Source organism: Nannobrachium achirus (genome assembly GCF_963921795.1).
Source record: "Nannobrachium achirus genome assembly, chromosome: 12".
Taxonomy (NCBI): domain Eukaryota; kingdom Metazoa; phylum Chordata; class Actinopteri; order Myctophiformes; family Myctophidae; genus Nannobrachium; species Nannobrachium achirus.
The window spans coordinates 5,548,158-5,574,347 of NC_137832.1; the positions used below are offsets into that span (position 1 = coordinate 5,548,158).

Consider the following 26,190-nt stretch of genomic DNA (forward strand, 5'->3'; position numbering starts at 1 on the left):
ATGCTCATTGCTGTGGAGAATGTTTGTTCAATAACAGGGGCCTCCCTGACTCAACAGAAAACACAATTTTGGGGGGATACCCTTCATCCAATCTCTCAAGAGATACAGTAACTCATACAGGATACGGGATAAAGAAGATAATTGGAATTGGAACATAACAGTGAACTGACAATATATGAAGTTTTAAAAAATTAAAATAAAAACACATTGCATCAAAAGTAATCAACAAAGCCTACTATAAAGAACTGGTCAAACATTGGCCAAATCGTCAAATAATATAAAGAAGAGGCAAACATCATGAAAATAGTCGTTCTACAAGCTCACAATGCCTCGCGTGAGGTTGTGGATCTGCTATTTTCACTCTGCTATTTATCTGTGGAACTGAGTCAAACTAAATGTAATGCCTCAACTCCTACTGTACAATTCCTAGTGCTTATCAGGGTGGGGGGTACCCAGTTCAAATACTGTATGATTATTTTGGGGGTTCGCAGCCTGAAAAGGTTGAGAACCACTGATCTACAAGGTTGTACTCAGTCAGATCTTCTCTATGTGACCTACAGGGCTATGCTCAGTATTCTGTCCTCTTCTATGGATACTACAACAGCCAGCGTGCCATTGGCTGGCTCAAGTTCCGCATGCCCCTGTCCTACTTCCTGGTCGGCGTGGGAACCGTTGCCTATAGTTACATGGTGGTCATCAGAACGTAAGTACCAGCTATGGGAACAACTCATTATCACCTGGCCTGGGGCTGGGAAAGTAACTGGAAATAATATTGAACCAATACGACATAATCTTGCTCAAGCAGGTTAAGCAAATAAACGAGAAGCAGTTTGTTTTTTTATTATATCAATGAGTCAATGTGAAACATGTCTCCATCCGGAACTGCTGTTGGTCATCAAATTATTGGCTTAGGAATGCGCCAAAAACCAAAACATATCCATGAATTCCAGTCTCCTTGTAGTAATCCATAGAAAATAAGTCAGTCATTATGGGGGTGACCCTTTAACCACGTGGCCATGGGTGCCCAGGGTGTCCGTTGTTTTAACTGTGGCTTGCACTTGCCACATCAAAAAGCAGGTGCCAATGCAACGCTCTTGAATCTTGAACTATTTTTTTCCCTGTATTAGATCGACTGGTCGTGTCACCTCTAATTAGTCTTACTGAGAAATAAATAGATAAAACAGCCTATCTGGACAATGAAAAGTGTCGTTCTGAATCTAAATGGAAGGCGTGGTTACAGGATGGCCCGTAATGCCAACGAGACGGGAGGAGTGGACGACAACAGCTTCAACTTCAGCTGGAAGATGTTCACCAGCTGGGACTACCTGATAGGAAACCCTGAGACCGCTGACAACAAGTACGCCTCCATCACCACCAGCTTCAAGGTATGTTTACCTCCATCACCACCAGCTTCAAGATACCAACATCTAAACGTTTAGCTCCGTCACCACCAGCTTCAAGATATGTTTACCTCCATCACCACCAGCTTCAAGGTATGTTTACCTCCATCACCACCAGCTTCAAGGTATGTTTACCTCCATCACCACCAGCTTCAAGGTATGTTTACCTCCATCACCACCAGCTTCAAGGTGTGTTTAACTCCATCACCACCAGCTTCAAGGTACCAACATCTAAACGTTTACCTCCATCACCACCAGCTTCAAGGTATGTTTACCTCCATCACCACCAGCTTCAAGATACCAACATCTAAACGTTTAGCTCCGTCACCACCAGCTTCAAGATATGTTTACCTCCATCACCACCAGCTTCAAGGTATGTTTACCTCCATCACCACCAGCTTCAAGATATGTTTACCTCCATCACCACCAGCTTCAAGGTATGTTTACCTCCATCACCACCAGCTTCAAGGTACCGTAGCACTCGCCTACCCTCAATGACCATACATGAAAGCTAGATAGCTTCTAGATTGACATTTTTATGCATTTGATGTATTGATGTTGATGTAATGATGTATTACCTTGTTTATTGTAAGTCGCTCTGGATTAAGAGCGTCTACTAAATGCCTACATTGTAACTTGTAAATTGTAACACTCACCATCCCATATCAACCTATGGTCCAATAGGACAGGGGTTTTCAAAGTGGGTGACGGGGCAGCGGGGGCACCCTGGGGTGCCGCGGCGGCAGTCCAGGGTTGCCGCGATATTATTTGATAATATTTGACATTTATTTGGACATTTTAAAATATATGTCATTTTAACATATATTTTAAACTTATTCATTTTCAGTCAGTTTTGTTTGTTTCATGACGTATAACACAAGAAATAATCATAAACATTTTATATTTATAAGGTCAAGTATTATACTTAATAATTGGGACTTACAAGAAGTTAAGAACCATTATCATAGTTATAATAGGCCTACATTTACAGTAGTTTAGGCATTTTGGTTTGATAAGGTTGTGGGCAGAACAATTTGTCCTTGCTTGTTATTTGACTATTTTTACTTTAATTATAATTAAAGACACTTCATAGTGAACTAGTGATTATAATAAATAGCCTATGTCGTGATTGTTGTTATAGCTACATCAGATTGTGTTTATAATACAACGCCGGCGCGCCTCCGTCATCTCCACAGAAAACAAGCGCTCCCCCCTTGTTCCATTGTCCGAACTGCTCCGCTGTTTTGATTCACGCATCCCATATTGACATGTGGTCCAATAGGAGGCCATCTTAGAGGAGCAGGAGAGCAGGAAGGACGACAACATCCACCTGACGCGCTTCCTGCGCGTGCTGGCCAACTTCCTGGTTCTGTGCTGCCTGGCAGGAAGTGGATACCTCATCTACTTCGTGGTGCGCAGGTCACAGAAGTTCGCCCTGGAGGGACTGGAGGCCCACACCTGGTGGGAGAGGAACGAGGTAGAGCAGGGGGTCCGGGACCCCTAGGGGGTCCTGAGAGATACTAACAGGGGAGGTGCCAAATCCTTGTGTGATAGGATCATTCTTTTAAATGAACAACTTGAACCCTCGCATCCCTGTTCCGAGGAAAACTTTAGCCAAACATAGCCGATCTACAAGCTCTCAGCTGTGTAGAAATCCATGCCGTATGCACAGTATTGACCTGATTGTCCTTAGTTCATTGTGGTATCAAGCATCGGAAATAGCCGACAACCAAGCTTGCGACACGTTGTGAGCGTGGAGGTCTGCCATTTTGACCAAAAGGAACTTTTAGAAATGTCAGCCCCATGCCTCTCTAACATTCTCTGCACTTCCCTGTTGTGGTTGCTCTATAGGTAAACATGGTGATGTCATTGTGGTTGCTAGGTAAACATGGTGATGTCTTTGTGGTTGCTAGGTAAACATGGTGATGTCATTGTGCTCTAGGTAAACATGGTGATGTCGCTGCTGGGGATGTTCTGTCCCATGCTGTTTGATGTGATCAGCTCTCTGGAGAACTACCACCCCCGCATCGCCCTCCAGTGGCAGCTGGGGCGCATCTTCGCCCTGTTCCTGGGCAACCTGTACACCTTCATCATCGCCCTGATGGACGAGATCAACCTCAAGGTGACCGGGGGTCCTCGGCAGGGAGGGGGGTTCCAGGGGTCCGGGGCAGTGGCGGGGGCCCGGGAGGGAGGTTCCAGGGGAGGTCCTCGGAAAAATGAGTTAAAGGGATATATATATACCAGTAAGACTCCCTAATCGGGAGATAAGCGACCGTAGGTCACTTATCTCCACAAATAGGGCAAAAATGTGTTTTTCCAAAATCTTCCTGATCCATGTTGATGACATGAGTGTAGACATACTGTGTAGTGATTTTCGTGATTTTAGGGCAAAATCTGTAGGAGCAGTGTCCAAAAATGTGTTTTTAAAAATCGGCCTGGAGGTGGCGCTATATGGGAGAGATTCATGTTGATGGGATGAGTGTAGACATACTGTGTACCGATTTGCGTGATTTTAGGGCAAAAGTTTTAGGAGCAGTGTCCAAAAATGTGTTTTGCAAGAATGGGCCTCATGGTGGCGCTAGAAGAGGGCCATGTGAGAAATGAGGGGTGGGGTCTCCGCGCCGCCAAGGCGGACGAATAGGTACCGGCCCCGGCTGTCCCGGTCGCTCCTAGCCGGAGTTACGGCATTTTATGTGAGCTGCAGTGTAGGGGTCCTCCACTGGGGGCGCCACCACTTTTGCATCCGTTCTGGAGCACCAGGAGTCGGTGGTCCCCGGGAATTCCCAGTGAGCAGCCCCGTTGGGGTGGTCATTTGGTCAGTTTAGCACATTTGGTCATTTTTTACATCTGGGGGTCCCCCAGGGACCTGGGGGTCCCTGGAGCTCCGGGGAGGTTGTAGTTTGGCAGGTAAGGAGTGTGTGTGCAAAATTTGGCATGGATCGGGGCAACGGTTGCGGAGATATGAGCAGGGCAAGAGTGTGACGTGTGACTGACGGACTGACTCACTCAGAGTGTGACGTGTGACTGACTCACTCACGGACAGCCTGTGGAGGTTTTGGTAGTAAATGCGACCTACGGTCGCAATGAACACCCTGAACAGTTTTTAATTTTCTTCATTCAGTATTTAGATATTTGATGTAAAAGTTATCTGGCCCTCCAGGCCCAGGGCCTCTCCCCACACACACTCATTGTAACTTCAAACTCCATTTTATCCATGATAGATTCATTAAATACACCCATTATTTTTTCTGGTGACTCATACTACCCTCCTAATACGTGAGCAGGCCGTGTTTTTTCCATAACGTTTTTCATGTATTTTTAATAATTCTTTTGGAAAATGTAAAGAATTAAATACAATAAAAATATATAAAAAATACATGAAAACCGTTATGGAAAAAACACAGACGTTTTTTTGAAAGTGGAATATCCCTTTAACCATTAAGACCTGAAATTATTTTATACTTTAGCTAATATGGCAGATATACAAGCTCTAATATAGCAGATATACAAGCTCTAATATAGCAGATATACAAGCTCTAATATAGCAGATATACAAGCTTTTTTAAACCCACGTCTCCTTGTCAGTGGTTCTCAAACCTTTTCATGTCAAGGACCCCTAGAATTATATGTATAATATTTGACCGCCGACCCCCGTCTCAAAATATGTTGTTCCAGGGACCCTGAGAAAGAAAGATTTGAGTTACGAATGTTTGCTTTAGAAATATATAAAGATTTGCAAAAAAAGTGAAATAGCAGATCAAAAATAGCAGATCTACAAGCTCGCGGCACTAACCCTATATCTACTAAAAAATATATAGGGCCTAGTTAAAGTAATATTGCATTTCATTTCCAGGTTAATATGGAATCAATAATTTCCTGTTCTTTTTTCCACAAATCTCTTCTGGGAGTCACTGACACAAAATATTTTCAGATTGGGGTCCACGGCCAAATACATATTAATGTGGGGGTCCTTGACATGAAAATGTTGGAGTGCAGCATTGCTGTAGGCTAATAACATGTAGACAATGTTCGATGTGTTTCTATGTGTGTGTGTGCGTGCATGTGCGTGAGTGCGTGCATGCGTGCGTGTGTGTGCCTGTGTGCGTGTGTGTGTGTGTGTGTGTGTGTGCGTGCATGTGCGTGTGTATGTGTGCGCGTGTGTGTGTGCGTGTGCGTTTCAGAGGAAGGAGGAGGAGGTGGTGAAGCTGAACATGACGGTGTGGGAGGCCTCAGTGTTTAATGGAACGCACCAGAACACCACCTCTGCTCCACCCTCCGTCCACCCTGCAGACGTACCCAGAGGACCCTGCTGGGAAACCATGGTGGGCCAGGTCAGTGTGTGTGTGTGTGTGTGTGTGTGTGTGTGTGTGTGTGTGTGTGTGTGTGTGTGTGTGTGTGTGTAGATACCTTTATTATCAGCGGAAATAAGTCTCACGACTTTTCTGCGTAATCCTCGAATTGCTGTATTGTATTGTATTTTACTGCTTTTCAAATAAAATCAATCAATCAATCAATCAATCAATCCCAAGGGAAAAATCAGTCGTCCAGAGGCAGCACAGCAGTTTAAGGATAACAAAGTTACAGAGAGAAGTATGAAAAAGAAGAAAAGTTGTTGACTTGTTGTGTACAGTCAAAAAGAGCAAGGCACAATAAAAAGAAGAATATATCGTCACTGTCTGGCCAAAACCTCTTAACTCAATTTTGGAGGTTTTTGGCATAAATCAGGGCTATTGAACAACCTTTACACCTGAGTGTTGGTTAAGATAATATTGAACCAATGGAAAGTAGTAAAAAGTGCTTGGGACAAAACCTCCTAACTCCACACACTTTCTGCCAAACCAGCTAACTCCACCCTATTGGCCCTCTCTCCACCTGAGCTCATTTTCCAGAGAATTAACATTTTGGAGTTAGGAGGTTTCAGCGCGACAGCAGAGATATACATAAAGTGTCAAACAGCTGTCACAATAAAAGAAGAATATTATTCATGAAGTGTCAAAAAAACTTTCAACGCTCATAAGTGTCACGTCACACAAAAATAGCAATACTTAAAGGAGCTATAGTAATTTTTTCTTGAAAAACGGATGCTAAAATAAAAATAATGTTTCGAAAATATTTTATAAAAAAATAAGCTATGTGTTTCTATTAAAAAATGACCACAAAAAGCGTAAAATAATGATAAAATAATCATTTTGGCCATTGTCAGACCGACACTTTGTTTACATTCTAGTCTATAGACTAGGATGTAAACAAAGTGTCGGCCCTACATGAAAAAGTTGACTATAGCTCCTTAAAGCACAACTTTAACAATGCAGTGCAAAACAAAAGTGTTCATAACAGTCAATGCTAGTCAGTGCAACACAAGTATCTCACCACCATGTCAACACAGCAATAGTACTCAATACTACCAACACAACCCAATAGTGCAGGGCCAAACAATAAGTGTCCATAGTCAGTGCAAATAAAACAAGAATAAAAACAAAAAAGGGAGACACAGCAAGACGGTCCTGCTGCTCCGATTCCCCGGCTGATCTCTCGCTCCACGCCCCGAGATACTTAAACTCCTTCACCTGGGGTTCCTTCCTGGACTGCACAATCTGCAACTGCAAAGGCAACATGATATCTATTGGCTGAGAAGTTATGGGCTGAAGCTGAAGATTATTATGCCCACCTTATTATTTGTCACAATAGAAGAAAGGGAAACAAAAAGAGCTAACCTTGCTGCAAGTCAACAGAGCGAAAACTAGAAGCAGTGCTCTTCCGAGCACAGATCTTCACCAGGTCAGGTAGGTCCTGGTGGTGCTAAATTTGAAAAGAGTGCCATGTCTTCTTCGGCCTTTAACGGCAATGTGACGCTGCCTGCATGATTTGAGGCATTTTGGTTTGGCAAAAGTCGACCTGCTGGTGGCGCTATAACAGGCCAATGTGAAACGAGTGGCATTTGTTCCTTGACCTAGTGGGAACGTGCGTGCAGAATATCTATGTAATCACAAGCTGCGTTCATGATTTAAGTAATTTTGTTCAAAATGGAAGAATCCAGCAAACTTTGGAAGCCAATGTTAGCCAATTGTGATGGAATATGAAATATACTTTACTTTACTTTATTTGTTTATTTAGACGGGACAATGAAAACTACATAAATGCAATGTAAATACACCGGAATTAGCAAGAATGCTACATTACATCCGTAGTCCCCACATGAAGACAAAACAACACCAATACCAACAAACATTAACCCTACATTAGGAGAGGGCATTTAAAAACATACATGTATGTACTATTCCTCCTGTAAACAAAAAAACTAAAAACAACAAACAACACATATTACCAACAGTACCCTACATCAGAAAAAGGATCATTAAAAATATACATACATGAGCTATACTATTAAGACTATACATGTTCACAGGTTTGATTGTCAAGTAACCATTTTTTTGGATTGTACTTGAAGGATGGAAACGACAAACAATCTCTTATTGTTAGAGGTAGGTCATTTGTCATTTCCATCCTTATATCTCCCAGAATATCGGACTGATATTTTTGAAATGCTATTATTTTATGTTATACTTTTGTATAAATCAATTAGTTCAATCAACCCTAAACCATTCAGTCAACATGCACACGTCTTTGCGTCCCTGCAGGAGTTTGTGCGTCTCATTATTTCGGACACCATGACGACCTACATCACCCTGCTGATCGGGGACTTCCTGAGAGCCGTCATGGTTCGATTCCTCAACCACTGCTGGTGCTGGGACCTGGAGATGGGCTTTGTGAGTCACTGACTTTTACCTGTTTTTTTGGGGAGATTATGTTTATTTATTTCTCTCTGCTCTATTAGGATTAGGCTGTGGTGTAAAGGGGAGAGGAAGGGGAGGGAGGAGAGAGGCTTGCAACATCTTGGGCATATGATGACAAACCATCTGGACCCTGTATGCTTAGTTGGTCCTAGCTCTGGTCCATAGCGTTAGAAGGAGTTCTCCTTAGCGCTGTGTCACTAACCATCCACTGCGCCCGCAGCAAGCCAAAAATAACAAATACAGTTTTGCCTACTCACCAAAACAAAGACAGCTTTTGGGAGTTGAAAGCCTACTTTCCTTGGTGGAAGCACTCAGAGCCCCCCACCTCACGTCTAAAATACACTTTTTGGCCAGAAAAGAAAATATTTCACCGGAAAATCTGGTCAATGGACATGTCTATTGAAAAGATCTGTAGGGGCCCTGTGGAGTAGATAAAATATCCGGTGAAATATTTTTGGAGTAGAATATTTTTGGAGTAGAATTAAAAGTATTGGATATTGGAAATACTCCAGTAAGTACAAATACCTCAACATGTGACTTAAATACATTACTTAAGTAAATGTACTTAGTTACTTTACACCACTGACCACTTCAAATCAATGCTGTGTTTCTTCCTGTGTAAACAGCCCTCCTACTCTGAGTTTGATGTCAGTGGGAATGTCCTGGGCCTGATCTTCAACCAAGGAATGATCTGGTAGGACACTTCATACTGCTTCCAAATACTTCCACTTGAGATCATTAGTGTGGTTGCTGTAAGCCAGTGGTTCTCAACCTGTGGGTCGGGACCCCCGGGGGGGGGGGTCCCCAAATTATTTTGGGGCTGTCCCCAGATGATTAACTTAATGTGCAACATTGTTTTCTCACTTAACAGTAAACAAAACCAACATACAGTTTAAGTGTATAGAGGGTATCTGCACACTTCTAAAGTGACAATGTAAGGACTTTTTAATACCTTATTAACTCATTGAGTGCCGGCGCCCTCTAGGGGCCAAAGAATGCCAGCGCATCTCTCATAGGCGAGCGCTTTAGCTTCCAGGACCTAACCTTCCAGGACCTCACGTGCTCACGTTCATGCACGTCATGGAAATGTCCCGGATGATAATGCTAACAGAATGGCTATTCCCATTTTGTCATCTAAAAGATCATTTTTGGGCGATTTCGCCGTAAATAAACCTCGCGCCGCTTCCCTAAAGACACAATCCAGAGATACAAGCCTTCAAAGATGCGGTCTTTCATTTGATTAGGCGGAGATTGGCGATTTCGTTCGCAAATAACGTCCGGCCGGGACATTGCTAGCTTTCGGCTAGTAGCTACAAAAATCAAGCCAGGCTTCAGAAGGCCTCTTATCATTTTATTCCATTTCATTAAATATCCCGATCTAGTTCGGGATAGGCACCCTGGAATACGTCGCGCCGCCTACAATGAACATTGGGTGAACATTGGGGGGGGTCTAAACTTTATTTTAAACCATTGTCAATGGAATAAATCGTCGGAGCATCTAGCGTAGCTCGTTGGCTAGCGCTGGGCGAGCCGGGACCACCCACGTTGCTCCAAGCAGCTCGGGGTAAGTAAAATAGCAAATAAAAAATTGTTTTTGATCCCGAATATCCCGAACTAGTTCGGGAGAGGCACTGTATGAGTTAATAAAAATGACAAATTAAACATTGTCCAAATTGTCAAATATTAGAGGCAGAAGTTGTGAAAATAGCCGATCTACATGCTCACAACGCCTCACAACGCGTTGTGAGCATGTAGATCGGCTATTTGAGTGCCTCAACTTCCTCAACTAACGAGTTGAGGCATTACAAAATGTAATGCCTCAACTCTTACTGCTGTGTGTTGTTGCAGGATGGGTGCCTTCTACGCCCCCTGTCTGCCGGCGCTCAACGTGCTGCGGCTGCACGTGTCCATGTACCTGCAGTGCTGGGCGGTGATGTGCTGCAACGTGCCCCAGGAGAGGGTCTTCAAGGCCTCCGGCTCCAACAACTTCTACATGGCCATGCTGCTGGTCATCCTCTTCCTGTCCACGCTGCCCGCCATCTACACCATCGTCACCATCCCACCCTCCTTCGACTGTGGACCCTTCAGGTGAGTCCCCTAGGGGTGGGGCGGTATCGACATTTTGTTATCGCGGTTACTGTCTTCCCATTTACCGCCGGTATTGCGGTAATTACCGCACCCCCGTATCTATCAATTTCGGCAAAGGTTCGGAGATAAGCCAAAATATTCCAATCATCTGCCCAGAATTTGCCGCTCCACAGCCCGAGTTATACATCCCCGTACAGCACAGCGGGTCTGGCTTTGAAAGGAGCAGATCTACAAGCTCACAACACGTCGCATCCGCGACACGTTCTGAGCTTGTAGATCTGTGCACTGTCTGGGTTTGATAGATATGAATTATGATACATAATTGTATGATTTGTGTATGAGGCTCATATGACCATATACGGTTATATATTATGAACTGAACTTACAGTATAGGAGACCATATTTTGGTTGTATACTGTAAGTTCAAGCTAATAGATTACAGGTCATGGCAACTCTACGAAATCATGTTTTTGGTTATACTGTATGTCACTAGTGGAAAGTTACCAATACTCTACGTGTCTGTCTTCTTGTTATGATCTGGGAACGAATGAATGAGTCCCACAACCTAACTGTCATAACTGTACTCTTTATATACTGTATGTTAACTTCCATCTTGGGAGAGAGAGAGAATTAGAAGCTGCCACCAGGATGGTATGCTCAGCTGTTTGTCTCCTTGTCTGACTCTCTTCAAATACAGCAATTTATTGATAGTCCTTTGGCTCGTCTCTGTCTTATTTTGGTTATGGATTTATCCCTATCCATATTTATTTAACTTATTAATAATCTATTTAACAGGGTTATTATAGTAACGTAGGCTACTGGGGCTTTTCAGACACAGTATGCTGTGTGTGAACAACAACCAGATGAGAGATCGACGGGTAGATCGTGTACATTGATTCTGTAAACTCGTCTCAAATCGCATTGATTGAGTGACAGGTTTTAGTTACAAGAGTTGACACAAAAGGTTGTAAAATCGCCGACGGGGCACAACGCGCTCCTGCAATTGGAGTCAGCGGTGTGTTGGAAAAAGTAGAAGCTAGTTTCATTTTCGGTTTTAGTCCTCGCGGCTCGCGCTCTGTCCGTATGAATAAAAAAGAAACTGCCACAAGGTATGTATAAACATACTTGTGTCGTGTGGATAATGGAGACAGTTTAACGCTGCTGCCTGCTACGAGACTGCTGCTCCAGTCAGTGTCCAGTGGGGATTTCTCTGTCTCTGTGTGAGGCAAAACCTAGGGTCTAGCGTTAGTTTCATTTTCGATGAAAATGAAACGTTTTAAAACTCACTCGTTCTCAATAAAAATTTGCCTCTTTATAGTCTTTTTTGACCGCGGTAAGGACCCAGACACCGCGGTAGGCCGCGGTATACCGCGGTACCCTCCTTCCACTGTGGACCCTTCAGGGATGGGACGACCTGAAAATGTTATATCACGATGATTGTGACCAAAGAAATCGCGATTTACAATATTATCGCGATAATCAAAATCCGTTATCCTGGGGTGGAACATTTGCAGAAAACTGTCAGATCTACAAGCGTTGTGAGTTTGTAGATCTGCTATTTTTGATTGAGATTGAGATTGAGAGTGAAAAAATGACTGTATCAAGTACGTATATTATAAGTACCTTTTACCAATTATAGAGGGTTTAAATGGTAACGGGTATGCAGCTCGGCAAATAAAAGGTGAATTGAACCGGAGGACGATATCGCGATAAATCAAATCTCCACAATACGATTATCATGAGTATTTTTTATCACGATAAATGATAACATCGCTTATTGTCCCATCCCTACTCACCATCCCACTGTGGATGGTGCTGAACCCATTGTTTAAAATGTGGCAGCCAGAGTTTTAACTAAAACTAAGATGAGATAACTTTACTCCAGTTTTAGCGTTGCCTAACATCCTTTAAAACCGCCCTGAAAAACCACTTACAGGCGGCAGCCGCGCTTGAAACTGGTAACAATAAACCTAGCCTAACCTTACCCTCCCCCTGACCCTATCGTAAATAACTTTTATTTTGAACTGTTTTGTTTTTTGTTCTTTTGTTTACAAGTGCTTTTCTGATAAATATCATACAATGCTATGAATGACTATTTGGTGCGCAACACCAGCCTGCAATTCACCCTTTGTCAAGTCCCGCCCATTGTCCTGCCCCTCTGCACACCCATTGGTTGCTGTGTCTTGGTGGGACATTCAGTGGGACATTCCATCCACTGCCATGTTAATTCAGTTGCTTCATATTGTTATTCTGTGTGCTCAATTCTAATTTCAAACTTTGTTTCAGTCAATTGGAGCTGCTCAGTGGCAGCATAGTGAATCAGCATGTTTTTAAATGTTTTTATTTCTCCAAAAATTATGTTTTAGCTAATTCAACATAAAAAAGGCGGAACCAGGGCGGGACAAGGCAAATAGAGCCTGCTGGTTGGTCAGTTAGGGACCAACCAGGAGGCTAACAAAGGGTGAATTAAGTATAAATCAGCAACCTGCTGCCAGCACCGCACCGCTCTGTGACGCAGAAGTCGTGACGGTTTTCCATTCCGAAATATCCCCATTCAGACATTGAGTTCTAATTTTCGGAGCTGCGGTACTTTCATAGTTCCATAACGACCTGCCATTCCGACAATTGCTTTCAGCGTGTCGGAGTGGCGACACGTTTTTTTGCAAGAGTCCCGTCATTCCGACACAGCCCCATCGCAGCACACCAGGTCAGACGCATATTGGACATCTAAAAGCCTAAGGATTTACCACCCAGGCCAGGGGTCCCTTGGTGTAACATAGAAAATGGACCCCCTCCTTCCCCAGTCCCCAAACACATCCAGCCAACACCAGTTTTAAAGCCACCAAACTTGGATTTACAGTTTACACATTACAGTTTAGGCATTTAGCAGACGCTTTTAATCCAAAGCAACTTACAATAAGCAGATACAAAAACATCACAAGATAATATGTCAGTACATCAACAGCAATATAACAAGTGCAAATGGATATCTATCTAGAAAAAAACACAATATAATCAAAGTTCTAAAAAAACCTAAAAACAAATGCTAACTATCTTCATGTATGGTCATTGATTTTCTGTAGTGCTAAGGGTTTAGGTGGAGTCTGAAGAGGTGAGTCTTCAGTCCACGGCGAAAGCTAGCGAGTGAGTCCGTTGTTCTAAGTGCGACAGGGAGTTTATTCCACAACTTGGGGGCCAGGAGGGCAAACTGTCTCGGACGAGTGGATTTTTGCCCTGGAGTTTTTAGCGAGGGTTCTGTCAGCCTCCCTGTGTTGGCTGATCTAAGTGAACGGGTGGGGGTGTAGGCATTGATCAGGTCTTGGAGGTATGGAGGAGCAATACCTTTGGCTGCTTTGAAGGTCAGCATCAGTGTTTTGTATTCAGTGCGGGCCGCAAACGGGAGCCAGTGGAGGCTGCGGAGAAGGGGAGAGACATGTGAGAACTTAGGCTGGTTGAAGACCAGTCGTGCCGCGGCGTTTTGGATCAGTTGGAGAGGTTTAAGTGCACATGCCGGGAGACCAGTGAGGAGAGAGTTACAATAGTCAAGTTTGATATGACAGATGTCTGAATGAGGAGCTGGGCTGCCTCCTGGGTGAGGAAGGGTCTGATTTTACGGATGTTGTAGAGTGTGAACCTACAGGATCGGGTTCACACTTATTTTGAAAGTATTGACAGTGAATGGGTCTGTACTGTATAGCCTATACCTCAGAGTGGGGTCAGAATATAGGTAAAATCCTAATCAACCTATGCTTACCTAACAAATCAAAGGTAGGACAGTTATCTTACCTAATATAAGCCAACGAAAAACAAGAACCAAACACAACAAGAAGGCTACCCACCCCTACATTACCACATACTTTACTGGAACTCTTTTCCACTAGTCCCTCCCTGATATTTTAGTCTAGTTTTTATTTGTTGACGAAATTGTCAATATATTAAGTTTTAGTTTTAGTCACCATAGTTCGTTTTTATTTTTATTTTATTTATTTTTTTTGTCAATGAAAAAAGGTAGTCATTAACCATTTAATTGTGTTTTTGTCGTTGACAATTACATTTCTGTTCAGCTTTTAGGCTTTGAAGTTGCACATGGCAGATGTGACACATTCTGTAACCTAAATAAAATGACTGACATATTTGACAACTTTATACTAAAAAAAGAACATTGATAGTGGAAATAGCCGATCTACAAGCTCACAACGCTTGCAGCCCATCAGGCAGATACATAGATCTCCATATATGGGCATAAATGGTCAAAAACGGCTCCTAACTAGAAGCTCGGCCCGCTGGGCATCCAAGCTTCTAGTTACTGTAATAGAGGTGTGGTTATAATATGTTTTGTATGTGTCTATGGAGTTAACATTACTATAATAGACCCCCAGGTGTGGTTAGAATATGCAAATATTTCTTCTTCCTGAAAGCTGAAAGCCTCTGAGTCGAAAAACCCAATTGAAATCCCCCGGTACACTGATATAATGACATCATAATATCATCCCCTCCCCCTTTTTTTTTACCACACAACAACACTGTGGGTGTGGCTAACTTCAGTTGGGTCAACACCCACCTGAAAATATACCTAATGAACAGGTGGGTGTGGCCACATAAAACATAATTTGAACACTTTCTGTACACCTTTTTGAAAAACATCTTCCTCCAACTATAATGCCTGATGATCGTGTTGTAGTATCTATAAATGTGCATCATAGCTGCATCATCCAGTTACTCTGACGAGTAGAAAGTAGGTTGCGAGGCTTATTGTGTATTATGGAGGATATAACGTTTGCAAGATCATTCAGTCATAGTTCACCACAAAGAAAGCAAGCCAACCACAAAACGTATTACTTACAGTACAGCAGCTCAATCATGTAACATGGCTTTATATTCTTCACGGCATGATTGCCAACAACAGACTTAATTGTTATCTCTCATTTTCTATTATTTGCTGCTGGAAAACATCACATTATAAGCATGAAGGCTGTGTCTCTGTGGTAAAGGGGCGGTCAGAACGCAGTTGGCTATTAATGAGCAATGAGCTTTTATCAGTAGCACGCCACGTTAAATTTAATCAAACAACAATGTAGTGTATGAGATGTGGCTTTAGAATTCCTTGGCACTTTCCATCCGTCCGTGATATTAATAGCCAAACCAAACTTCCATTCATGCTGAGAATCGGCCAGAAGAGATGTGCACGCTGCGCGCATTAAAGAGGCAATGCAAGTCTGAGAGATTAATTTGGTGTTGGACTCTGGATTATTGTATTGCAGATCCTTGTTGGGCTTTAGCAGGATCGGGCCCCAAATACTAACCGATGAACGGTTACTGTGATTTTAGGTCTCATTGTTTTTCTGGTACAAAGACAGTCTAATGATGTTGTACCGGTATGTGGACCATCCAGGAGTAGTCAAGGAAGCTAGGGAGTAGTGGGCCAGTATTCAGATAATATACAAGCCAGTGGGGCCAATGTGATGGCTCTGTGGGCTGCTGCTACTCAGCCCTATAGAGAGAGATCTCTCTCTATAGCTGCTACTACTCAAAGATTGTCCATTTCAGATCATGAGAGACAAGCCAGTGGGCCAATTACATGAGTTATATTTACTTTGTGGGCCAGCCATTTCTTTTTAATGGCCGGCCTGGACCGGCCGGGAATGGACCGGCTTTTCGGGAGTTGTCACGCTTTTCCCAATGGCCAGCACGTCCCTGGTGCCATGCGGCCTAACCCCAGGGCTCCACTGGCGGCGTCGCGTTGCTCTGCGTCTTGACGACGTCATTGACGCCGTCACATTGGCGTCCGACCGGCTCCACCGCAGCACAGCGGCTGTGACTGTGAGTATTCATTCTATGGCCAATATAGCCCATTTCCAAAACAACATGAAAATCACTTTCAAACAGGAATTAAACTATTTGTGACCTGAATGTGAACGTATAGAGCACACTATGTTCACAGCAGAGTGCAGCAATGTACCACTCACCACTTTGTCATATAGCCTGTTGTACATAATTTTATCAAAGTAGACCACTGTAATTACATACAAAAATAGGCTATGCTAGGATTTTTGGGACATCTAGTCACCCTTGTGAATGGATATATTAAGTTTTAGTTTTAGTCACCATAGCTTAGTTTTTATTTTTATTTTATTTATTTTTTTGTCAATGAAAAAAGGTAGTACCATTTAATTGTGTTTTTGTCATTGACAATTACATTTCTGTTCGGCTTTTAGGCTTTGAAGTTGCACATGGCAGATGTGACACATTCTGTAACCTAAATAAAATGAGATATTTGACAACTTTATACTAAAAAAAGAACATTGATCGTGGAAATAGCCTATCTACAAGCTCACAACGCTTGCAGCCCATCAGGCAGATACATAGATCTCCATATATGGGCATAAATGGTCAAAAACGGCTCCTAACTAGAAGCTCGGCCCGCCGGGCATCCAAGCTTCTAGTTACTATAGAGGTGTGGTTAGAATATGTTTTGTATGTGTCTATGGAGTTAACATTACTATAATAGACCCCCAGGTGTTTAGAATATGTAAATATTTCTTCTTCCTGAAAGCCTCTGAGTCGAAAAGCCCAATTGAAATCCACCGGTACACTGATATAATGACATCATAATATCATCCCCTCCCCCTTTTTTTACCACACAACAACACTGTGGGTGTGGCTAACTTCAGTTGGGTCAACACCCACCTGAAAATATACCTAATGAACAGGTGGGTGTGGCCACATAAAACATAATTTGAACACTTTCTGTACACCTTTTTGAAAAACATCTTCCTCCAACTATAATGCCTGATGATCGTGTTGTAGTATCTATAAATGTGCATCATAGCTGCATCATCCAGTTACTCTGACGTGTAGAAAGTAGGTTGCGAGGCTTATTGTGTATTATGGAGGATATAACGTTTGCAAGATCATTCAGTCATAGTTCACCACAAAGAAAGCAAGCCAACCACAAAACGTATTACTTACAGTACAGCAGCTCAATCATGTAACATGGCTTTATATTCTTCACGGCGTGATTGCCAACAACAGACTTAATTGTTATCTCTCATTTTCTATTATTTGCTGCTGGAAAACATCACATTATAAGCATGCGGGCTGTGTCTCTGGTAAAGGGGCGGTCAGAACGCAGTTGGCTATTAATGAGCAATGAGCTTTTATCAGTAGCACGCCACGTTAAATTTAATCAAACAACAATGTAGTGTATGAGATGTGGCTTTAGAATTCCTTGGCACTTTCCATCCGTCCGTGATATTAATAGCCAAACCAAACTTCCATTCATGCTGAGAATCGGCCAGAAGAGATGTGCACGCTGCGCGCATTAAAGAGGCAATGCAAGTCCGAGAGATTAATTAGGTGTTGGACTCTGGATTATTGTATTGCAGATCCTTGTTGGGCTTTAGCAGGATCGGGCCCCAAATACTAACCGATGAACGGTTACTGTGATTTTAGGTCTCATTGTTTTTCTGGTACAAAGACAGTCTAATGATGTTGTACCGGTATGTGGACCATCCAGGAGTAGTCAAGGAAGCTAGGGAGTAGTGGGCCAGTATTCAGATAATATACAAGCCAGTGGGGCCAATGTGATGGCTCTGTGGGCTGCTGCTACTCAGCCCTATAGAGAGAGATCTCTCTCTATAGCTGCTACTACTCAAAGATTGTCCATTTCAGATCATGAGAGACAAGCCAGTGGGCCAATTACATGAGTTATATTTACTTTGTGGGCCGGCCATTTCTTTTTAATGGCCGGCCTGGACCGGCTTTTCGGGAGTTGTCACGCTTTTCCCAATGGCCAGCACGTCCCTGGTGCCATGCAGCCTAACCCCAGGGCTCCACTGGCGGCGATGCGTTGCTCTGCGTCTTGACGGCGTCATTGACGCGGTCACATTGGCGTCCGACCGGCTCCACCGCAGCGCAGCGGCTGTGACTGTGAGTATTAATTCTATGGCCAATATAGCCCATTTCCAAAACAACATGGAAATCACTTTCAAACAGGAATTAAACTATTTGTGACCTGAATGTGAACGTATAGAGCACACTATGTTCACAGCAGAGAGCAGCAATGTACCACTCACCACTTTGTCGTGATTATAGCCTGTTGTACATAATTTTATCAAAGTAGACCGCTGTAATTACATACAAAAATAGGCTATGCTAGGATTTTTGGGACATCTAGTCACCCTGGATAGACAACAGCAGAAACGCACGAATATAGCCTACATTTAAATATACAATGCATTTATTCATATTTTATACATGACTGGACGTTGTGGACGCCGTCAAAAAATTGAACCGGGGCGATTTTCGAGTTTGGACGCCGTCACCGGAGCGTCCGACGTTGACGTCGCCGTCGGCAGTGGAGCACCCTTCATTGATTAAAATGGGAGCGTCGTTGACGTTGACGCGACGCTCGGCGCGCCCGGTGGAGCCGGGGGGTAATTGCCTCTGCGCTGTAGTTGGCCTTTCTAGTAGTCAGTAAAAAAAATAAAAGAATAAAAAACAACCTCCGGGATGACGGGTACTGGAGCCGTTTCCCGGCATTAAACACTAGTCAGCAGTCAATGCTGGAGTCTACTTATCAAAGCTTACCGGTCCTTGGGGGAAGAAGAACAAGATGTGTCATAACATTACAAGTTATGACACGGTTTTGACTGTTTGTTTGAGCAATAATAAAACTATAAAGATGCTTTTGGAAAGTGTGGTTGCCTTGAGGCGAGTCACACTTGCAAATACTGTATCTCTTTTTCTCCTTGTCCCTATTCGAGCGGTGCTAACCATTCCGTCCCTTTCATGCCCATATATGGAGATCCATGATGTCATCAATATTAAGCCCATATCTTGGATTATATATGGACATACTGGGCTGTATTTTGATTGTCTTAATACCAGCTCTTATGACTTAACTTAAACAGAAGGCCACTAAACCTTTCGTCGGAGAGTTCTGACTTTCCAACTTTCCAACGTGCAGCTTTCAAAACTCTAATTCGGGGTAATGCTTTTCAGACTTCATTTTGTAGTTGAACCAGACCTTTCCGAAGAAAAGTTTGGTGGTCAGGGACAGTATGGACAGGCTTTTAAGTTAAGGCATAAGAGCTGTTTCTTAAGACAATCAAGATAGAGCCTTCTGTGTCAGTCTCACGTGGTCTATGATGTCAGACATCTATGATGTCAGTCATCTCCATATTTGGGAAACGTTTTTTGTAATTAAAGTCAATGGAGAAAAGTAATTAACAAATACATTTATATAAATTAACCCATTTAGGCCTGAACACATTATGACGCAATATTTTATGCTTTAACTATTGAAAACTAGACCAGGTCAACCTGGTTGTGCCAGACCCCCTGTCTGTCATCATCATTTATGACATCATGCCTTTTGTAGGCATGTCATCATCATGTCATCATCATATATACCCTTTATATAGAAAACCCGGACCGACAGACATTTGCTTATGTAGGCCTACCCATTTCATGGGTCTGGCAAATAGCAGATCTACAAGCTCGCAGCGCGGCACCGAGTGCCGCGCTGCGAGCTTGTAGATCTGCTATTTTTGAAAAATCGTGAAAATTAGATTTCTGACCCGATTACATAAGTGTCTTTTGAATCCTTCTAAGGTTTTTGGAAAAACTATGTCAGCAATATGGCCAGCCATCATCAAAGAAAAGGTCCTTTTCACTTAACTGGAGCTCAGTTAGTCTGTTCTTGAGAGACTACTATGTCAGTGGTGCTCAAACCTTTTCATGTGAAGGACCCCCAAAATGATATTTATTTGGCCACAGACCCCCATTTCAAAATATCTAGTTCCAGGGACCACCCAGAAGCAAAATTTGAGTTACACACGTTCACTTTGAAAATACATATATTCAAAGATTTGCACACATTTTCACGACTTTTTCAAAAATAGCAGATCTACAAGCTCGCAGCGCGGCACTCGGTGCCACGCTGTGAGCTTGTATATCTGCTATTTTTCAATAGTTAAAGCATAAAATATTGCGTCATAATGTGTTCAGGCCTAAATGGGTTAAACTATATAACCTATCTCTTAGAAAAATAGCACGCACGTGTGTCCCCATGAAGCCGGTCGATTTGACATATGGCCCAAGTACGTGTCACCAACACTGTGGAAGGAGCAGCGCGGAAAAATAAAGCTTAGTTAGGAAGCGTAAGATGGATGAATGGAATAACGTCAGACAGGTACTACTAGTAATAATAGACACGTAACCTCACCCTAGTACTGACGCCGATGCCAAATATGGACACCTGCATCACAAATGATGTCACAGAGTCTGGCCCGGGAAGGTATAACTTTGCCTGCATGTGATGGCTCTATGCAGACGGGTTGAACAGCTAGTCGAAGAAGGCAAGATGCAGTCTATAAACCAGGATATTCTACAAATGACTCAAGATGTGATGAAGTTTACTGTTCATTGCATGAGAAAGGAGGAGGTGACCCTGGTTAATGTAACGTTCCTGGACACTCATGGCGATGATCCTAAGTACACTCAACTGTTTTTGAATGCATTGAATAATGCTAACTGTTACTTTGCAGTGTACCACTTCTACTACACTACTACTGCTAATGCCGCGGCTTTGAAGCACATGCCAGTTATTATTGCTTCGTTGCCAGAAACCAGTAAATACAAATATGAGGCTGTTGCAAAGCTTGACGCCTTTCTTGTAGGAAAGAACATAACGTCCATTAGGGACACCCTTGCAGGCCTGAAAGCGATGACAATGAGGGACTTCGCCGATCACCTTGAGCAACACTGCGAGACAGGCACTCTCGCCACCCTCGAGGGACATAATGTGTAGACCCTGACCTGACCTTCAACTCCCCATGAGAATTTAATGGATGCTCCTTGAGAAGACAACAACGCAGCAACTGGAGGAGATGTCAGGAGGAGAAGAAGATGATGAGCGTAAAGAGAGGCAGCGAGACGGAGGACATCAGTGATTGTGTCAGCTCTGGAGGCTACTGGCGCTCCAAGACCGAGACATAGAACTGCTTTGGTGTTTCTGAAGAAGAAAAAAATACTACTACTACTAATAATAATATTAATATAATAAAAAGTGTTTTTATTTTAACAATATATTTATTGATTTTTTTCCCCTTTTTTACAGGGAACATCAAACATATTTTTTTTTACAAACATAAAACAAAAACAATCTCGTAACAAAACCAATAAAAAGTGATTTAGTAAATAATGAGCATACAGTATTCATATAGTACAGTATAGAACAGTATGTGTTTTCTGTTCATAGTACTAAATATACTGTGTGATGCAGCTCTTCCGTCTCCATCAAATTTCCTCTCTTTGATGGAGCTCTTCCTCTTCCTCACTTTTTTTTGGCCAGATTTCTTTTTTTTTTGGTCAGCTAGGATAGACCATAGAGTATAATGTAAGACGCCTCAGCGGCCATCTGGCCAGTGATGTATATCGGACCAGTTACCCATTTATGGTGATCCATGTACTGTATAGTACATCCCTTTTATGCCCATATTGGCTGCCATACATGGAGATTCCTGTCTGAACCAGCTACACAGATATGGGCTGTCTTCCTCCATATATGGGCATTGATTGATGGATGACATCAGGGATCTCCATATATGGGCATTCTGTTAGAGTGGTTCCCATACAAACTCTTCTTATAACGCCCCCCGTTTGGCAAATTGGAATAAAATTGGTTTCAGTGATATTTGGACTAAACCTCTACATCTTTGCCAAATGTCATGAACATGTGATTTTGCATGTATGTTTTAGAATTTAGAGGCAGAAGAATGATTTGCATAAAACTGCAATATCCTGACAACTAATTGAAGCCGAGGCCGAATTGGCCCGAATCGCATGAAAGAGCCCTGACAGCACATGGTTGGTTCTACAGACTCCAAATTTCGCACACAGATAGCTCAAATCTTTGCCTTCTTAACTAGGCCTCTGCCCGACCCGATATGCGGTTTTCCGGAACCGGCGCGAAACATTCGGAATCTCCTTATATGCGGAGATGATGTCTGACATAGGGCTGTTCCGGAGGGACCGGAGCAAGCGCTGACTCATTGTGACATCACTTCATAAAAGACATCAGGTACGCCACATGAGCAACAAAAAATCTCTGTGAGTGTGTATGTATGTGTGACCAGGGCACAGCCAGACAACGCCACTCTGGGAATTTCACCCAGAGAATATCTTATAGAGTAGACATATGACACAATATACATTGAATACCCAATCACAGGTTTAGTAAGGAATATGAGCAGAGACGTGTATTTCCAGTTAAAGAAGAACACTTATTTTATTTATAACTCAAGGCAGAATTAAATACCATGATAAGGCTTCAAATACGAGCAGTTCATGAGGTCAGATATTATCAATTACAAGATACTATTTAAAATGTAGTACAAACTATATCAATGTCACAAGAGTTAAAATCACAATACCGCCCTACAGTACCAGTAGCTGGGGTGCCAATGATATGCCACACACACAGGAGGAAGGCAGGGAGTGAGGGGGAAGGGGTCAGAGTCTCACCGCCACCAAAAGCGCACACAAGCACACTGAATTCACTGCAAAGACATAAAAGTATGTTAGACACAATAAAATGGGAATAAGCATGCAGCAAACATTAGGCCTATCATACACTAAAAGACCCAATGCCGCCTACCACCCGTGACCAACCACCTGTTGTAACTTGTGGCTACAAATATGGCCCACTGATACTACTGGCACAATGTGAGGCTATACTTCTGAGTTTATATTATTATAATTTTGCCACGAGCTGGTTTGCACGAAGCAATAATCAAAATAAACCTAAACTAAACCAAAATAAGCCCAAAGAAAATAACTAAATGATCAAAATAATAAGGACAAAAACAGCAGGGGCACCAAGCTCCTCCTATTAAAACAAGGACATTAAATAATTAAACAATGATCAATACAAATTAAAACAAAGATACAACTACAATACAGGCAGCCCTTTACCTCAGAGAGAGCCACACTATAGGCAATGAGAGGCCTTGCCGTCGTCACACCCGGTCCATGACAAAGGCCACGAGCCATCAGGGGCTAAACAGCAGCGCCACATGCGAAGCCGCATATGAGGTTTTGGCCTGTTAACAGATGGGGGGAAACACCGCTTATCCCACGGAGGGATTCCCACTGTCATGCCTGGAACATTAAAGAACATTTCAGATTTCGCTCAGAATTCACATTTATCAATACAGGTGAGGCAGTGCATACCTTCAATGAGTCTCTCTAGCACCCGACCCAATACACCACCAGGCAACCACAACAAGCCAGCCAGCTACTCTGATGGCTGGGTGTGGCTCCCTTTTATATAGCAGGTGTCTCAGCTGTGCTGAATTGGGCTCATTAGGGGCCGTCACATGACTTAAGAAACCCAACCCACTACAATCTACCCCCTACTTTCTATCGATGTCCCAACGATAATTCAGTCAATTAAGGGCAACACCAAGGGGTTCAGAGGTAGAGTTCATAGTTTGGAAGTAGCAGCTCTTGCACCAGGTTTCTTCTTCAGCCCGAAGCTGCATCATCAATCACAGGTCCTGCCCATCCGTGATGCAAAGGCCGATGTCCACTGGTGCCTCTAGTGGAATCCAGGGCCAACTGCTGTTTTTGTCCTCAAACACAGTGGTTACTTAAAGAACTCATACACTACTTTTACAACAAAAACAAAACAACAAAGTGCAAACCAGCTGAGAAAGAACTAGAATGACACGTCTCTGCTTTACAATATTATCCTGCCGACAAACGCCAAATGTGACCAGGGCACTTAGGCCTGGAAACAGGAAGCCAGACAACGCCACTCTGGGAATTTCACCCAGAGAATATCTTATAGAGTAGACATATGACACAATATACATTGAATACCCAATCACAGGTTTAGTTAAGGAATATGAGCAGAGACGTGTATTTCCAGTTAAAGAAGAACACTTATTTTATTTATAACTCAAGGCAGAATTAAATACCATGATAAGGCTTCAAATACGAGCAGTTCATGAGGTCAGATATTATCAATTACAAGATACTATTTAAAATGTAGTACAAACTATATCAATGTCACAAGAGTTAAAATCACAATACCGCCCTACAGTACCAGTAGCTGGGGTGCCAATGATATGCCACACACACAGGAGGAAGGCAGGGAGTGAGGGGGAAGGGGTCAGAGTCTCACCGCCACCAAAAGCGCACACAAGCACACTGAATTCACTGCAAAGACACAAAAGTATGTTAGACACAATAAAATGGGAATAAGCATGCAGCAAACATTAGGCCTATCATACACTAAAAGACCCAATGCCGCCTACCACCCGTGACCAACCACCTGTTGTAACTTGTGGCTACAAATATGGCCCACTGATACTACTGGCACAATGTGAGGCTATACTTCTGAGTTTATATTATTATAATTTTGCCACGAGCTGGTTTGCACGAAGCAATAATCAAAATAAACCTAAACTAAACCAAAATAAGCCCAAAGAAAATAACTAAATGATCAAAATAATAAGGACAAAAACAGCAGGGGCACCAAGCTCCTCCTATTAAAACAAGGACATTAAATAATTAAACAATGATCAATACAAATTAAAACAAAGATACAACTACAATACAGGCAGCCCTTTACCTCAGAGAGAGCCACACTATAGGCAATGAGAGGCCTTGCCGTCGTCACACCCGGTCCATGACAAAGGCCACGAGCCATCAGGGGCTAAACAGCAGCGCCACATGCGAAGCCGCATATGAGGTTTTGGCCTGTTAACAGATGGGGGGAAACACCGCTTATCCCACGGAGGGATTCCCACTGTCATGCCTGGAACATTAAAGAACATTTCAGATTTCGCTCAGAATTCACATTTATCAATACAGGTGAGGCAGTGCATACCTTCAATGAGTCTCTCTAGCACCCGACCCAATACACCACCAGGCAACCACAACAAGCCAGCCAGCTACTCTGATGGCTGGGTGTGGCTCCCTTTTATATAGCAGGTGTCTCAGCTGTGCTGAATTGGGCTCATTAGGGGCCGTCACATGACTTAAGAAACCCAACCCACTACAATCGTACTGTATGTACGGTATGTATGTAATCCGCGTATCTCGAGAACCGTTCGTCCCTTCAAATTGGGCACGCGCGTTCCCCGCCGCAGCAGGTAGTGCAGTGCCCGATCTCGCCCCGACCCGATGCGCGATTTTCCGGAACCCAGGGTTCAGATTCTCTGTATTCAGAGCTAATGTCTGATATCAGGGTTTTCCGGAACCGGCACTGTGTCTGCAGAGATCTCCATATATGGGCATAAATGGACACAGGCAAACAGATGGTCAAAACGGGTCCTATGACGACAGGTATAATGGAGTTTGCATTAAAGGGTGGGGCATTCATTTCCTATTTACAGTATATCGTTCCTGAGTAGGCCGGTCCCCGACTAGACGCTCGGCCGCCCGATAGACAGATACAGATATCTCCATGTATGATCATAAATGGACACAGGCAAACAGATGGTCAAAACGGGTCCTATGACAACATGTATAATGGGGTTTGCATTAAAGGAGGGAGCATTCATTCCCTATTTACATCGTTTCCGAGTTGGCCGGCCCCCAACTAGATGCTCAGCCGCTTCTAGTTAATTGATTTATTTAAAAAAAAAAAAAGTTAGATACATCAGTCTGTTCTGCTATTGAACCAGAATCGTTGAACCACTGGACATGTTCTTTCTTGTTCCTTGTTTGTCTCTGTGATGTCTTTCGTTTCATATTGTATTGTATCTGTCTTGTCTGTACCTTGAACGGTGACTTCATGTGACGCAAAAAGAATTTCAGAGCAAGCTGACAATGAAGTTGTATCGTATCGTATCGTATTGTATCGTATCGTATCGTCAAAGTTCATGTAAAAAAAA

At 43.0% G+C, this 26,190-nt stretch overlaps 1 protein-coding gene across 1 annotated transcript in view; it reads left to right on the forward strand.

Moving 5' to 3' along the window:
• The window catches only part of tmc1 (transmembrane channel-like 1), a gene marked incomplete at both ends in the record, with an annotated part of 70,076 nt that overhangs the window by 22,615 nt on the left and 21,271 nt on the right, over positions 1 to 26,190 (forward strand). The window contains 8 exons of the mRNA XM_080737935.1: positions 561 to 703; positions 1,241 to 1,385; positions 2,683 to 2,877; positions 3,343 to 3,522; positions 5,582 to 5,731; positions 8,039 to 8,167; positions 8,821 to 8,888; positions 10,043 to 10,282. Of these exons, the coding sequence (XP_080594061.1) occupies positions 561 to 703; positions 1,241 to 1,385; positions 2,683 to 2,877; positions 3,343 to 3,522; positions 5,582 to 5,731; positions 8,039 to 8,167; positions 8,821 to 8,888; positions 10,043 to 10,282 (1,250 nt within the window). The remainder of the gene's footprint in view (positions 1 to 560; positions 704 to 1,240; positions 1,386 to 2,682; positions 2,878 to 3,342; positions 3,523 to 5,581; positions 5,732 to 8,038; positions 8,168 to 8,820; positions 8,889 to 10,042; positions 10,283 to 26,190) is intronic.